Source organism: Syngnathus leptorhynchus, chromosome 20 (genome assembly GCF_054491065.1).
Source record: "Syngnathus leptorhynchus isolate UIUO chromosome 20, UIUO_Slep, whole genome shotgun sequence".
Lineage (NCBI taxonomy): Eukaryota > Metazoa > Chordata > Actinopteri > Syngnathiformes > Syngnathidae > Syngnathus > Syngnathus leptorhynchus.
This window is the reverse complement of record NC_141214.1, coordinates 1,927,645-1,944,804: the sequence shown is the minus strand read 5'-3', so window position 1 is coordinate 1,944,804 and position 17,160 is coordinate 1,927,645. Positions and strand designations below refer to the sequence as shown.

General features: G+C 43.8%; 1 protein-coding gene across 1 annotated transcript in view; it reads right to left on the bottom strand.

Moving 5' to 3' along the window:
- ext1b (exostosin glycosyltransferase 1b) overlaps nt 1-16,645 on the bottom strand; it is a 55,656-nt gene extending 39,011 nt beyond the window's left edge. The window contains exon 1 of the mRNA XM_085901555.1: nt 14,779-16,645. Coding sequence (XP_085757681.1) covers nt 14,779-15,728 — 950 coding nt within the window. The 5' untranslated portion in view covers nt 15,729-16,645. The remainder of the gene's footprint in view (nt 1-14,778) is intronic.
- Between the last annotated feature and the right edge of the window lie 515 nt (nt 16,646-17,160).

Sequence of the window (17,160 nt, the reverse complement as noted above, 5' to 3'; positions counted from 1 at the left end):
CGTCAGTGTGGAAGCCGTCTTAATTTTACACACAAAATGTGTTTCAGATCCCATTTTACAGGTTTTTTTTTTTTTTTTTAACCAGAAGGCAACTGACAAATAATGAAATTAGCCATTGGGATTACGGCTGTCACAAGGTGCTAATGGATTTTTTTTTTTTGGCGGGGGGGCATTATTTCTTAAGGAGCATAATCTCATAGTCCTAAAATTGTATTTGAAAAGCTAAAGACATCTAATCAAATAAAAATGGAAATCTAATCAAATAAAAATCTAATATTACAATTGAAATATTAAAGCAAGTGACTCATCAGACTGTTGTCAATAAACTCAGCACATCCGTCAGAAGACCAACCGAAACTTTGGATCAACACAACCTTCCAGACGACCCACTTGAACTCGAACATCCCGGACTTTGATTATGGCAAATTAGCTTGGCTCAGTTCTCGCTAATTATAAGACTGAAAACATAATGCTTACTTGTGAAGAAAAACGGCATGAACACCAGCGTGATTTCTGAGCTAATCAACACCCAAGCATGTGTGGCTGAGAACAATGGGGGCTGCATATGGAAGTCTTCTTCTGCAGTCAAGACAGCGCAACTCCATAATGAATAGTCACCATATGTTCACTCTATCAACCAGCAATCCTCATCTTTGCCCTTTTAAAGCGCGAAGCCTTGATGTACGTACGTTTCAGCACAAGCGACGGGGGGGATATCGTAGAGAGCAGAATAAGCCCTCGTGTATTATATAACAATAATAAAACGGGCAGCGGGAGCCCGAGAAATTGAATATGAATGAAGATTGGAGGTGACTAAATAAAATGCAGAGGGAACGGTGAGACGTCAATGCAAGCACTCACGAGGCAGTGAGCAAAATTGCAAAATAGCTCTGATTTCACTTGAGAAAAAGAATTGAGAACAGTCGTTTTTGTCTCGTGAAATCAACAAATAATCCAAGATGATGGCTTCCAAGCATTGCCCGTAAATGTGACTGAGGCTTTCCATGCTGGACTGTGACTTGCATTAACATTACGGAGAATGTCAAGCGTATAACAAGCAAAGTGTAAAAGGCACAGCGGACTATTTTTTGCCATTTGTCGTCTCTCGCATTTCTCCGCATGACTGTTAAAAACTTCCAGGGAGCTCATCATTTTATTTTCCCTGTGAAAGTTGCCACCTTCCGGTTCTTTCTCAGCTCCACTAGCACCTGCCTTGGCTGGCTGACTCTTTCTCCTCACAAGTACAGCGCCTAATGAGGCTCTGTGGGAACGGTCTCCGACCCACCTCCCCGAAGACAGACCTGTTTGTATTTCTAAGAATGGTCTCCTTCGTGTACCGTACGGGTTAACTGTCCAGGCGGCCATGCGGCAAATAGAACAGGAATCATTTCTAGTCTATCCAATGTTTATTTAGGGAGCATGAAGAACATATTCCAATTCTAGCTCATTCCGAGTAAGCCATTTTTGGGTGTCATTTAAGATATGATTTGCGGGCCACATAAAATGATATTGCGGTCCAGATCTGGCCCCCGGGCCTTGGGTTTGTCACCTGCACTCTGTTATGGTAAAACAAATGTGCAAATTAGCCACTATCACATTTATTCCAGTTAATAATTCATGGCGGCACACCATCCAATAGCTCAGTTCTTTTTTTTTCCCCCCCATTTTGCATATAATGAAATGAGTCATTAACCAACATTAGTCGTGGCAGGTCTGGTTTATATTTTCCATCAATTTCTTAAAGGGATGGGCGTATCAGAGAGTACATTTTTAGCGACTCTCTACTTCACTATTGCGTCACTTGATTTGAATAGAAAATATGTTTTTGCTTTCAAAGGCCCGATAGAAAGATAACAAAAAAAAAATGTGGCTGATTAGTTTAGCAGTGGAATGTTGCAGAATGCAATACGATGCTTCAGGTTGGCTCTGTTTTGTAAGCTCTTTCCTGTTCTTTCTTATCACTTTTGCTTTCTCGAGCACTTTCTCTCTCTGAGTCATGTACAGTTCTAGCAAGTAGATGTTTTGTCCGAATCTATTTCTAGAATCAAAACTGTTTTAATGGAGAAAAAAAAAAAAACAGGAAACGAACATTTTCTTCAGTTTTAAAAATATACACTTGCAAGCTGTAGAAAAATACCCACAACCTGTTCAAGGATGTCATAAAATGGGAAATATTCTTCATCAGTCATTTTCTCAAAGACGTCGTGTGCAATATACGGAGTCGTCGGTTGTTTTCAGCTCAATCAATAACACAACTTGATGGCCATTTAAAGCAACACATTTTTCAAATGAAACTTTGAACAGATGGAAGCAGAAGATTCATGAAGCTATAATGTTCCACTTCTAAATGCGTGCATATTTTAGTCTTACGGCCAGAGCCATTTACAAACATTTCTTTCTCCTACATTTTCATTTTTTTTTTGCCAGAGATATAAAAAAAAAAAAAGATTTTGAAAAACATTCCTTTCATTCAGGACGTCAATTCAGTCTTTATAGACAACTGCAGCTTTCATTTTACCTTCTACTGACATTTCAAAGTTGACTTGAAATTCCCGCAACAGTTAGATGGAAACGCTGCGCCATTGAGGGGAAAAGGGCACAATGTCTATTTTTAGCAGGTATAAGAATATTGAAAACTTATCCAAAGTTGAAGTAACTTTCGATCGTGTCTTGCCCAAAAAGGCTTGAACAAAACTTTTCTTAGAACAATTTCAATGTGGAATTGTTTTCTGACTTACAATAAATCGACTAACGTCTGGCAGTTGACCTTTTTAAGAAGGACCTGCTTTGGACTTGATGAACTTCCAGTCCATCCTGCTTCCCCTCATGGAATCTAAACATTTAGCGTTGCCAATTCCTGTCTTTTCCACATTCCATTTCCTCTTGTGCCCAAGAGGTCAAGGTAAGTTCACTTCATTCTCGGTGATCCTATTTGAGGTAATCCCGGAATGGTTCCGTGCACCCGCTCCATCATCTGCGTGTACTTTTTTTTTTTTTTCTTTTTAATGATATGAATTGAAACCCAAAAGGGATCCGGGGTGGCAAAAAAAAAACCCAAACTTCCAGATGTCTTTTCTCCCGGACAAACATTTTTGTGCCGTCAAGCCGCATGGCAGGTCTGTGCAGATCAGCCAAAGAATGTGACTTCTCACACGGTGGCTGGGCTGAGCTTTGAGCTTTGATCCCTGACTGAAGAGATTCGGATTTTCCGGAGCACTGAGTGATGGGCCAACGAAAGGGGTTGGCACTGGGAAAAGCCGAGAGGTTACTAAGGCAAAAGGGATTGTGTTTGTGAGAGAGGGTGGGGAGAAATTAGGTGGAGGGATGTGCCGGTAGGGGGGTTCCACCACACATTCTCATTTTTCAATTCCTTTCTCTCTTGGAAGCTGCCAGCTTCACTCAATGAGACGGCGGGGATGTGGAGGAAAAACACTGTACCAACCAGACAGATTTGCGACATGCATATCTAATTATTATGAGAGATCTTTGACTTGATCTCAGGGTCGGTCGGGCTCTTGATGTGGCAGGGCCCGCCTCCACCGGGGCAATTCCACACTCTGGCTGTCTGGTCACGCCGTCCCTCCACACCCTTCATTTCCTTTCTCAGCGGACATCCTTTGAAATGGTGGACAATAAGGCCAAAGTCCACACCTCAAACTAATTTTCTCCTGGCATTGGTTCACCCACGCTAGTCGCTAATGTCTCCCGGGGGGGCTCTTGTATTGGTTGAAGGATAAGAGCAGCAAATAGCAAAAGACGATTTAACTCATTGACGTTAACAAAAAAAAAAACGTACAACAAACAAATATGAATAAGAAAAAAAAAAAGATTTCTTAATAGAATGTTTTGGATTAAATGGTGATTAGTGTTGTTTTGTCACATCCTGTTAAAGGAAGACTATTAAACCTTCCGATCAATCTTTGGATTCTGTGGGAAAAGGCCACAATTGTACAATCTGTGCCCTCTTTACTAATCCCCTCAGGAAACATGAAAAGAAGAAAGACACTACGATGCATGAGTGACATTTTAAGATGATCCAGCTGCCTATTTAATTCAACCATTTTTCTGCTTTAAGTTTGTCCATTACAAGCAGCTTACTTGCATTGATGTTCCTGTTAGGGAAAATCCTTCATTATATTAAAAAAAAACAAAAAACAAAAAAAAAAAAAAAAAAAAAACCCTTAGCTAGAACTTCTGGCTTGGAATGAGGTCTGAAAAAAAAAAAAAAGTAGTGGTCAGTGCTGACCACATTGGCTGCAGCAGCTGTTGGCCTGTGCTACGCTGCGGCTTTAAGCAAACACAGTCGCGCACGTGCACATATACAGTACGTACATTTGTACGGCCGCTCAGGGCGGGCCTGTTTCTACAAATCGGTGGTTTATGTTGTGCTCATAGACCCGCTGTGGCCTGACCTACAGCCCCCCCCCCCCCACACTTGTCTCTTGCCTCAAATATCTGTTTGGGTCACAGCTCAAACTATCTACCGGTCCAATACTGAGTGAGTTTTGTGAGTCCAACGCTTGTTCTGGACTCACTTTGTCACCCTGTTAATTTCTCCTTTCCACAATTTCCCCTCGTCTACCTCCTGTGTCTCATTTTTGTGCTCTATTGTCGGAAGCGAGCGAGTTTACAGCGGAGCCGGTCAGCCCGAAAGACACAAGAAGGGGTCGGCACAGTCGCAGCCGTGCGTGACAGATACAATAACCCCTACAGCGGAAGCACCCATGTGCTAAATTGCTGCCGCAAATGTTCTTCCATCAGGTCACCGCATGACCATTAGAACCATTCAGCAAACTATGACGTACTTTCTTTTCCCGTGACATCATTGTCAACCGGTGTCCGTCAAACTTGAAGGGAAACGAAGATTGACGAACGGTGCGGTATCGTATCCTCGCGGAATAGCCCAGTATAAAAAAATTGATCTAATACCGCACTGCATGGATTGAAACACAAACTGTTTCCAGTAAACATTGATTCACATGGAGTGACAACTCATATCTAGTAGATTATTAATAAATAATTATGTGGGAACTTGAATGATGGCCAATTTTTAATGACGAGTAGAGACATAAATTCAACTGCCAGAATAAAGTAGCTCCGGAGTATTTTCCAAAACTCTATTTGGAGATGAATAAGAAGGACAAAAAAAAAAAAAAAGCCAGTGGGGATTGTGCCATTTATCTGAAAAAAACAATTTTTTTTTTAAATTTTTTATGCAGGGTTAAAAAGTTTCAGTGGAGACAAAGTGCATGAATTTCAACAGACTAATAAACGTCGCTACGACTGAGCGGAGGACGATGTAAACACATCTGCTAACTGTTGTGGGTGGCCGCTCAGATTCCGGCAGCCAAAACAGAGCAGCTGTGCAATAGAAGACCTTTGGAGTCAAGGTTTCCCTTTTTCGGCGCCAACACTGACTTTGCATATATTTACGTACGTAACGTTCATGCAATAACAAACTGATAAGGAGTGACGGACGCTGTGACACTTACAGCCTTGATAAGGTCACCTAAGCTAACGTTAGCAGACAATCATTAACCACATCAGTTGGACTGATCACATGACACACTTCTGGCTTTTATGACTATGTGATAAAAGAATATGTCCGGAATACAAATTCTCATTCAGTCTCACGCAAATCCGAAGCTAATTAAATTGCGTTACCACAATTCCAAAATCCGCCATTTTTTTTTTTAACGAGACCATTTCAGACAGCTACACAAGATAAAACGGAAAATATGAGCCGGCCTCTCTTTTGCTGCTTCCATTCTCCAGGGAAAATGTTCTACAAGAATTTGAAGTATGTCTGTGGGAGTTTTTGCCCCATCCGTCCAGCGATTGTGTGGTCAGAGGTCAGTAGTGTTGGATGAAAGTGCCAACAATATTAGTTCTCATTCGTCCCAAAGACGTCAGTCATGCGTGGTCATGCTTTGATAGCTGGAACAGCCCCAAAGCAAAATAGTCTACTATGATGGGCAGAACCAATCATTTCTGTTTGGTGGGATTACTCGACTGTAAAAGCCAAAAGTGTATATAGCAAAGTGTCAACATTAGTATGAGCAAAGGTGAGCAGCAGGCTTTCGAAACCGCTCAATTTCAATGGAGTTATTGTGAAACGACAGCAGGTTGTTAAAGCGGCAATATAAGTTTCGAATTCTGCAGCTATTTGTTATATTTTTCAGCAGCTCAGAGTTGTGTGTGCTCTAATTTACACCTCACCCATAATTCTGTGTGTGAATGTGATATGAGAAATGATGTATGGCACTGCCGCTGCTTACATTGCATGGAATATATTAAAATACTTGTAAAGAAAAAACAAAAACCTTGATATCACAGTTTTAGGGACTCAAATTAATTTAATTAATATCAACAAGGAAAAGAGAATCAAACCATCGAAATAAGGACATATTTCCATAGCTGGAGCAATTGCGATTGATTTAAAAGTAATCATTTCAATTGGACGAGGCACAGCATATGAAGCCGCTTGAGTGATGCGACGGCAAAGTCAATGGCGAAAGACTTCTCAGATCTCCTTGCCTCAGCCTTTTTTTTAATTTTTTTAAAAAGAAATGTTGCCTTGACGTCCTCTAAAAAAGCTTATCAGCATCCAGAAAGTGCCGCCGCCGGCTTTGAGGCTCATTTGGTCTCACTCCATAGTCGGCATTAAAAGAAATTGATTGAATAATGAATCTCCTCTGCTCCGCACATGAGTAAATTCACTCAGCCGTCAACCCAAAACAGACCCTTAAGGTAGCCAGCCCAGCTGAGGCTGGAAGAGATTCAAATGAGATGTTCTCATATGTCACACACACAAGGAAATCTGACGTCTTCATGTTGATGAGCAAAAAAAAGATTAGGCTGCCCATTTCATCCACTGCTCTAGGGTTGCATGGCTGTGTGTAGCCACGCTGCCTACTACGAGCACACATAAAAAAACAAATAAGAACTCAGCATGCCGATACATTATTCATATTCTGTAGCTTCTGAAGGTTCCACATGAGTGGTCACAGTTAGATCTATCTGGGACCACTTTTTGGACGAAACAACATACTGCTGAGTCGACAGTAAGGACGATTTGAGTCCTGTGTTGATAATAAGAGAGACCCTGAGTAAAAGGATGCTTGCCCCAAGGCTTAAAGAGGAGAACATTGAATGAGAACAAAAGTACTGAATCAGTCCTACTTTATCAAAAGGACACACACTGGCCTCGCACCATGCATGCATTCAAACACACACACACACACACACACGCACACACACACACACACACACACACACACACACACACACACACACACGCACGCACGCACGCACGCACACACACACACACACACACACACACACACACACACACACACACACACACACACACACACGCACGCACAGACTGCAGAGTAAACCTAACACATACTTGTCTGGATTTTTGTCTGTCCTCTTGCCGGCGACAATGTAAACATTTAGCTAATAATTCAGTCCCGTAGCCTAAATTCATAAATCCTGGGCGAATATAAGTGTGTTTATAGATGGCCAGCTAGGTAGCTGTGAGCAAATACTTCCAAGTCACCAGATACTCCCCGAAACCGCAGACGAGCTTCCTTTTACACTCACATGCATGCACACACATATTGAAATAATCTCTGGAGAATTTGACCTTTTACCTCAATAGTAAGGGAACACATGGAGCGAACCACCAATGACTAAAAAGGCAAAAAAAAATCCCATGACATGCAGGAAGTTATTTATTTATTCGGTTTTTTTATACTATTTTATTTTATTTATTAAAATGTTGTCATTCATTTATTTTTTATAATGTATGGGGGGGATCATGGTTGGTTTAAAATAGCCGTTTGAAATTTTTCTTTCTCGAATGAAAAGCAAGCGCCCATTGAAAGGCTACGAGCGAGTCGTGAAAGCGTTTTTCTTCATCAGACTGGAAGGTCAGTGGCGTACGTTCTTTAGCATATTCAGAGTCTGGGCAGCAAAATTAATGTTCAGAAAGGATGACTCCACCTCTGGAGACCAGTCGAAAGTGTTTTGACAAATACAATTAGTGGGAACAGGAACAACGTTGTGGCCAGTGGTCACAAAATGATCTAGCTAATGTGACAGCTGAACAAAGGCTGTTTGGAAGTGGCTTTTGGTACAAATTGAAAGTCGTGTGAAATTCAAAAAAGAATTCCTAAGATCTTTAGCAAGTATTAGCGTGGCACCTTTAAACTGATTACCTGGAGGCTTTATTATTTGTTTTGCTTGGATGACGGGGAAGTGTTAAGACACACATCAAGGAGTTCACAAGCACAGCACGCACACAAGTCAATTTGGAATGAGGAAACCCACAGAAACAAGTAAGTGGCCACGTATAAACTGGACGAACCAAATGGGGAAAGAAATGCCACCAAATATCAAACCGCAGTGGAAATGACTCATACGTTCAAAAATGTTTCCATCTGTGATGTCATCAAGTCTCGCAGACTCTTCGTTTGAAAAAAAAAAAAAGGCTTGAGAAGCTTTCCATGAGAATGTTTTTTTTTTTTTTTTCACTTCTATGCAATATTAAGCTTGTTTATGTGTGGGGGGGCTTTTAGACTGTGGGAGCGTGATGATGAGGTAAAATTGAGGAAACAGAATGAACTCAGGAGGAGTGCGAGTGTTCATTTATAATATCCAGCGTCATCACCAGAGGCTACACTTTGTCCCCAAGTCTGAAATGAGCATCGAGTCCTTCTGCGAGGCATTAAACTCATGAATAAGTAACATGAAAGCCCAAACAAGCTGCCGAGGCAACTGGGAAAACCGTGATAAACCGAAATGACCACTTCCTTCCTCTTCAAGGGCAATCACGCCGTACCCGGGCTCTCCCATTCTTGTTTATTTTGACTTATCCATTGATCCGTGAAGTGTGATGGAATCTGCCAAACGGGGAGCCCGCATTGTGATTTGCGCCGGGCCCCCGAAAGCCAAAGACAAAAGGGGGAAATGGAAGCTTCAAAAGTGGAGAGGGCTCAAACGTGAGCCAGTGACAGTGAGCCCATATGGCGAGGGCTACCGTGTCAACAAGGCACGAGTGTTTCCTCAGGAAGAGCGTAAACTTCAGCACAAAAGGACCCCATTGCAACGTTTACGCCCGGAGAGTGGAAGTCAAACTGAGTCATAAAGCACCAAAAACCAGACGGGGGGTGGGGTGGGGGGGTTGCCCTTCCATCAGCCTGCCAGGCAGCCAGATCTGTTCCAACAAAACACTCTTTCTCTACTTCAAGCCTCGGCCCCTTAAACATTGAGCCGTGTGCGCATTCTTCAGTGACATAATGCTTTTTTTAAGCTATTGCCCTCTTCAACTCAAAACCTGACTCCCCCCCTCCCCCCTTTGCGTCGACGTTACCTTGACTCAGATTACCCTCCTTGCCCAATTACTATTTGAATATGAATAGTCGCAAAAAGTTTTCACTCTTCAGGTGCTGAGGAATAAAGGCGGACGGTCAAAAGTATCCGTCGCTAAATGTATACCAAATGGCTTCCCGACGCCATAAAAGCCTCTACTTTGTGGGGTCGTAAAAAAATAATAATAATAACACCCCCGCCTTTCCCCAGTGTTCCTGACAATTGCGTTTTTTTGTTTTTTTTTGCAGGTAACTGACATTGCGTTCTTGTCAGGGTTCGTTCAAGGTCATGTTCAAAGATGATCGTCATTGGCGACCTGACGAAACCCCGATGAACCCGCCGGTCGCAAATATTCGCCCCCTCAGTTGGATAGCGGCCTAAAGGAGATTTTAGAAGTTGTGCCTGCGGCAAGCCACGTTGGATATAGGCCATCTTTTCTGCACACTGCCCCTCTTTGATGAGATAACTCTGGTCAGGTGCTCCACAGTGGCACTCACTCAGGAAGCCCGACAAACTCCTGCTGGGAGCGGTGGTGACCCCTGACTTTCTCTCACGAACTCACCTCACCTCACACGCAATGAGTCCGAGAGTTCAGGCCCAAAAAAAAAGGACTTGTACAGAATGTATGGGAGAAACGCCCCCCCCCCTTTCTAAATATGGGGTTGCCAGGCCAAATAACTGACTTTTGGGTATTTGACATTTTTTCCAGAACATATAATGAATCTTTATCAGCATTTTGGGAGATTTTTTTGCACTACCTGAGACATGCTTGCCCCCCACAAAGCCCCCCCAAAAAAGTGAAGGTAGGGGTGCAGTATGAAGTCTCAAGTTTCACAGACTAGTTAGAGCAGAGTTCACATCCACCCGAAAATTGTTTCCCATTCTTAAAGCCCGCCCTCCCCCCCCTGACATGGCCACAGCCACCTTTGAGCCCAGAGGCGGCTTGGCTGCACTGGTAATCCCTCAATGAATGTGGGTCACCGAGTGGGGCTTTGCCTTCCTCGCTTAGCAAGGGGACAGACAGCGGGGTCATGACCCCAGCCATCCACACACACACACACACACACACATATGCAAGACAAAGACCCAAACACAGGGATGTGCACACACACCAATAGAAAACAGCCCACAGAAAACCAAAACAACACAGGGACTGAAAATGTAAACAAAAGATTTCAACACTTCAATTGGTTGTTCTATTTATAACGTAATTTCACAGAGGGGAAAATATCGGTTGCCGTTGCATGTTGATTTTATTTGACGATGTCATTTCACATTTCAATACGACATATTAACCCCGAGGACAATGTTTCCAGTGGCAAAACGAGTTCTGACAGATGAAGTGCCCGATCTGAAAATTCCACTTTGAGCCCACTGAATGTCTAAATGTGTTGCTGCACCATTTGTCTTCAAATATCAGTTGCTTCAAGATGATAAAATGTGCTTTCCACTGAGTGTTAGCATGAAACTAACGGACGCTGTTACACACTCCCAAATATCAAAGAGTCCTAATTAGGTTGCCTGCGACACGCTCAAACTAATTATATGGTGCATCATTAACATTCTTGGTCGCAAGGTGATGTGTTATCTAACTGAGACCAGGCAGTGATGAAATATTCATGATTTATTAATCTGACAACAGGGGGGGAAAAAAACAAACATAGCAGAGTGACGCCCTTTCGTGCCATGCAGAAAGCAAGCAACAGGATTGAACATTCAATATTCTCACATTGCTTCCTTGGCTCGCCAAAATGTCAAAGCTCGCCTCGTCATTTGGAAACGGCAAGCACGCGAATGTGGCCCGATCAAACACGCTCCTCCATTGTTGTGACAAAGATGGGGAAAGGGAGAAAGAAATGCCACGAGAGACCGATGGAGAGTACGGCGGTGAAACGAGCGACACCAAAAGCACTTTGGAAAGGAATTCCCCCCCGAGCCAGAACATTTTTGCTGATGAAACCGCTGTAATAAAACAAGCAGTGTTCAGTTTGTGTTCCTGTCATTGCCACCTAATGGGAACAAATTCAATGCGCTATTTTCTGGGCCAAGCTTTTTTTTCATGGCGGCGCACTCCGACGATGTGCTGCCAATGTATCAGTCATATCTCACTTGCTTCTAGCAGCGTTTTAAATTTCCTCTTGACATTTCCCAGTCTTCAAATGTCTCCTTTTCATCCACTTTCCATGTTCGACCTTGGCGCTTTTAAAACCGGATATGAGCAGACGGGAGATTTCTGATCGTTTCAATAGTGATGACAATTTTTTTTTTGGTTGCTTTTGCCAAATACTGTTTTCCACTTTTCAGACCTTGTCCTTCCTGACATATGAACATCCACCAGCACGTTTCGAACTGTATTATCACACTTTTCCACTGGCCTTCTTTAAATAGCAATTGGGGGCAATAAGCGCTTTGCCGCTCCCATTTACAGTCATTAAAATGGCACCGTTGCTCCATCCGTAGCCATTTCATGAGTGCGACTTGAACAAATCTTTCACTTTTAGGGCACTGAGCGCCAAAGCATTCCCAAAACAGCTGTGTACAAAGGACTGGTAATTAATGTAGGCCCAAGAAGTAAGCACACATGCCTTTGTATGAAGAATAATGAACACGTGTAGACACGTCATTACCGGTATAACCCTCGAGACATTTTAAAAGGGATGGTTTGAAGTGAATCACCGGGCGGACCATTTTAATACGGCAGATGCGAGTCGTATCAGACATGGCGCGTAATCCGCAACTCGATTTTTCACATTCCTCCCTTGCGTTTGTGGCTTTTCTGCAGAGTCACACTCGGAATGTTCCTACGGTGAGCCGCCCGTCGTTGATGAACTCTTTCCTCGTCCGTCTGGTGCTCCTTCGCAACCCACCTGTTTCATCGGTAGCCGGTGAGAATCGGATGGCCGACTCGATGATGAAGCTTATTGATGAACCCGATGTTCATCTGATTTGCGAAGCGTCAAAAGCGAGTCTATAGGTGTGATTACATCGCTCCGTCTTTGCGTCGGCAATAAGGATCACGGCGCAGGCAAATATATAGGGAGAAATATATATAGTCAACAACTAACAGCTGTTTGGACACGTGCGCGCATTCCTGAGTGTGCAAAGCGCGGCAGCATCTCGGCGAGGCATTGGCCTCCTCACCCACCCGCAGCCTGTTGGATGCGCTAAATCCAATTTAACTAAGAGGGCTGTGTCAGGGTTTCTGCAACGAGTGGGCTGACAAGCAAATGAGTTTACATGACATCAAAACGGAAAACATTCGTTGAGTCAATTCACACTAAACAGGGAGTAGGCAGGATTGCTAAAAGGATAGGGCTGTCACCATTGAATATTGATATATTTTTATTCTATCGATAAATCAGATTTAAAAAAAAATTGCGTGAAAAAATATGTTTTAAAAATCCCCCTGATTACTGTTCATCAAACAATTATTTGTGTTGATTTGGTATTATTTAGTGATTTCAAAAACAACAACTAAATAACAGCTAAGCAAGATCACACAAGAAGGGTGGATGGTCATTGTTTGCCAAAGTAAAAGCAGATGTTTGCAAATGTCTTTTTTGGATTCAACGCAAAAGATGAATCAGTCTGCTTTCATGCGGGACTCGAAAGAAATCGGAAGACGGCTGAAAACGATGACTTAAAACACGAGGTGATAGGTTTGCTTATCGATTAATTTTGACACGTCTGGATACTAAATTGAACAGATAATCCATGACATTCATTTGTCAGTGACATAAAGCTCAAGGATATGTGAGGGAAAATATTACATATGGAGTGACAATTGCTCGCTTGTGTGCTTTGAGTTAGGAGCTCTTCCTTACGCACGGCAAGTCAGGATGCTAAGAAGTTTCAGAGTTCAGATCAAGTTCAACAAGTCATCTATACCGCATTCCTTCAAGCGCCACGCATCCGAGTACCTCGATGTAACACAACCATATGGAAACAGCAATAAGGCGGAACTTTTATCTGAAAACTTGATCCAAATCTTCTCTCAGATATGGGGTGGCCACCCCATAGCACCGCCCCTGGCGCACTAACATTTATTGGGTAACACTTCTTCCCAAACTATTATAATGATGATTTTGGTGTCCTTTCCAAACTTCCCTGCTTGTCGGGAGCGTGACTCAACTCTTTCTAACATGTCTGGACACGATTTTTTTTTCTTCCTGCTGACTTGCCAAACAAAAAAACCCCCCCAGAGATCGTACATTAGCACCATCAAAACGGTCCCACCACTTCTCATGTTTACAAAGATCTAAACAACACGTGCGATATCGTTATGATGTGCCGCAAAGGAGTTTCCTCAAAACCACACCCAGGCCGGGGTATTGCGCAACAACGTAATAACCGGTTTGGCTCTGGCGGCAATTCAGAAGCTTTGACTTATTTTCAGAATGTGTGTATAGGTGGAGGTGCACACCCACAAGTGCTGTTATCGCATGTCTGAGTTTATCCAGGCTTTAAAGGGCGGAGGATCCCCAGGTTGATAAATGAAGATCAAACCGAGGTCTCGCGGGGAAGGGGGAGCTTGACAGCGCAGCTCCTCCTGCAATCCAACTATGTACACCTCCCTTTTACGATCTCAGCCTTCTGCATCCAAATCTCAACAGCTGCAGGGAATCGCCCAGACCTCCAAAATTAAGGGTGCTCCACTAACCCCGGGGCCCGACTGGAAAAAAATGACGTTATCTTGGTAAAAGGGAAAAGAATTACAACTGATTTATTTGCGCTAAATACTATCATGAGCGTGCCCGAGCTGTTAACACGCACCGCAGACAAGTTAAACCACAGAGGGATGCTGATTGGGAGCTTCGGGTAGAAAGGGGGCGTAGAGGGGCTAATTAAGTTCTTTTACGGCGTTTCATATTTGAGGGGAAATGAGGTGTTATTACCTATAGCAGGTGAGAATTATAACACCCCCCTCCTCTCATTACAATGTGATTTTTTTTCATGAGAATGTCAATGAATGTCAGATTTATTGATTGAGACGCTGGTGTCTAATGACACTTGGCAGGAACATTTCATCAGTTGGCTTTATGTGTCCTTAAACATTTATTTGATGCTGATTTAGAAGGTGCCATTACTTTTTAATGTTTTTTTTTGTTAATATTTAATTTTTGTTTGTTTTAAGTTTGATGTGCAATACAAATTTTACCATGCATGCATTGTAAATTAAAGCTACTTTGGGAAAAAAAAATACACTTGTGGCTGAACCTCAAACAAATACCTACATACATATATTTTATTTATTTATTTTAAATATTTGATTTGATTTATTTTTCATTTCGTAGTATTTCTACCAGCACAAAAATAATTGTGAACATTTCACTTGTGTTTCTGATTAAAAATGTAATTTGCTGCCTATATGGCACATCAATGAGTCAACTCTGGGCTTACCTGTCATACTCGGCGTTGTCCTTGTCACATCGTGCGTCCTTGTGCTTCTGCCAGTCTTTGCCGTGCTTGCAGGTGGTGAGCAGCACCACATCCTCCGCATTGTGGATGTGATACAAGGCATTCCTGGTGTCCGAACCGATACCGGTCAGGTAGCGCTTCCCCTTGAAGACAAGCATGTACTTTCGAAAAGGTGGGATAGTGTTATATTTGAGGAAGCCCCTGTCCCCGCCAGTCCTCGGGTGCTCCTTGGGGTAAAGAGGGATGGAAACGTCAAAGCTGTGTCTGAAGTTCTCAGAGTTGATACTGGCCTTGGCCAGCATGGCCTGGCCGATGTCAAAGCCCAGGTCTTCCGTATAGTCGGGCCACGTCCCGGAATATAAGTTAAATATAAGATGGTTCCTGCCATCGTTCCACATGGGCAAGTTCTGGATCTTGGTCTTTAGATTGTGGACGTAATGCGGAGACAGCTGATCCCTGTCAAGGGTGTCCAAGCTCAGCACAAACAAACACGCCTGGCCTGGGTCTGAGGTGTAAAACCTGGAGCCCTCGATGGTGGTCAAAATGTTCTGATAACTCTCCGAGATCTTCTCGCCTTTCTGCTGCGGGTAAACGTAAACTTTGAATCCATTCTTTTTGCAGAGAGAAAAGTCAAAGCATGACTCCATTCGGCAGCGTTTGCCTTTGTAAACACTCGTGTTGACGTCCCGGCCATGCCTCACAGGTGTGTGCACGTTATACTCCTCGGTGTCAGTCTGATCCCACGGATCGAGGTTGGTGAACGGGTGTAAAGGGTCCGAGAAGTGAGGCCACGGGTGATCGGCTCGGTTCCCATGACGTCTGCTATCATTCCGGTGCCTGCTCGCCGTTTGAAGCGGAACGGCTCCGAGGTAGAGAAGCGCCAGGCAAGCACCGACCGAAAGCAGGATCAGGTAGCGTTTTTTGGCCTGCATGTGTCCAGGGAACAGATGCCACTTGCTTGGGAAGAAAAACAGCAAAGTAGCCCCAAGTTAGGCTCTCAGCAATCCCACTTACACGGCTCCATCCTCCGGCTGCCTCCTCCAAGGATCCCCAACCCCCCTTCTGCGTAATCGGTTCCCAAATCCAGAGATTGATCCAGCGCATGTGGGCGATTTTAAAAGTGGGTTCCCTTTCTGTGGCGTGTCAAGACTTCCAGCATGTCGAAGGGGCTTGGGTGCACCGAAAAAGACGAGTGCCGCCCGAACCCCGTGGGTCGCGAGCTCTTGCACGGCGCTTCTCCCCACTCTCATTCAGAGCTTTTCAAATGGAAAAGTGCCCGTCTGGGAAGTCGCTCCCTCCGGGTAAACAGCAGCAGCAGGGGGTCCCCCTCCACGGGTCCCCTCCGTGCAAAGGTTGGCCGGACGTTTAACTCGATCGTGCACGAGAACCGAGAAGCATAGTCGGCGTTGCAGCTGCGCTCCGTCCCGAACGGATCAGCGTGATCCGAAGCGCTCTTCTTCCTTCCTCTCCAAGGTTCTCCGGGAATGCAGACAAGAGGAGAGGAGACGCGGCTCGAGAAGAGCAGTTCAGCGGTACCAGCATAACCTGACGAATCCTGGCATTGCTCTTCTTATCTCCAACAAGCTCCACACGTCGGCCGAGATGCGCTGATAGAATATCGAGCAGCGCATCGGCTTTAAGTTCTCCGCTCGACGGGAAAAAAGATCACCTCGCTCTGCACGGATGCACGGAAAGGAAAAGAAAGAAAGGATGGAAATCCTCAGTCCAAGTGACCAATTTCCGACTGCTCAGTTGTTCCGTTTGTTAGTCGCTAACATTCCAATCGCGACACGACTGCAACTGTCGTGACGTCGCATCCACGCGCATCCCGGACGCTGATTGGTCCAGCTCAAAGCGGAAAAGGCGGGACTTGGAGTAATACACCCATTCATAACCAGACTGCTCCGTATGTGCAAATCATCTAATTGTAAAAGCTCGGAGGTTGTTTGGAGAGGTGCCAGGGGGCATGACACCCCTCCGTGCAAACCAAAAGTTGCACTTTGATAGGACTACGGCTTTAGGGCTGCACTTCTGACCACATTTCACCTTTCTTGCTTCTTCCTCATTTACAGTACACTGATGGGAATACAACTAGTTTCTCATTCATACAGTTTGGGCTGTGTGTTTATGATTATTCGGGTTATAAATTGTAGTGGTGCACAACTGCACTGAACCATAATGTGAGGTATGTTTACTACTACTTGGCTGGCACAACATTTTGGGTTACTCCTTAAGCCACATGAGAGAGTTCAATTATTATTCACGCCTTAGTATGCTGCACAGCACTGCAAAGTATAACCGCAATTAATATATGCATTTATTTCATTTAATTATTACCTCGCCGACTGTTTCAGGCAGAAACAA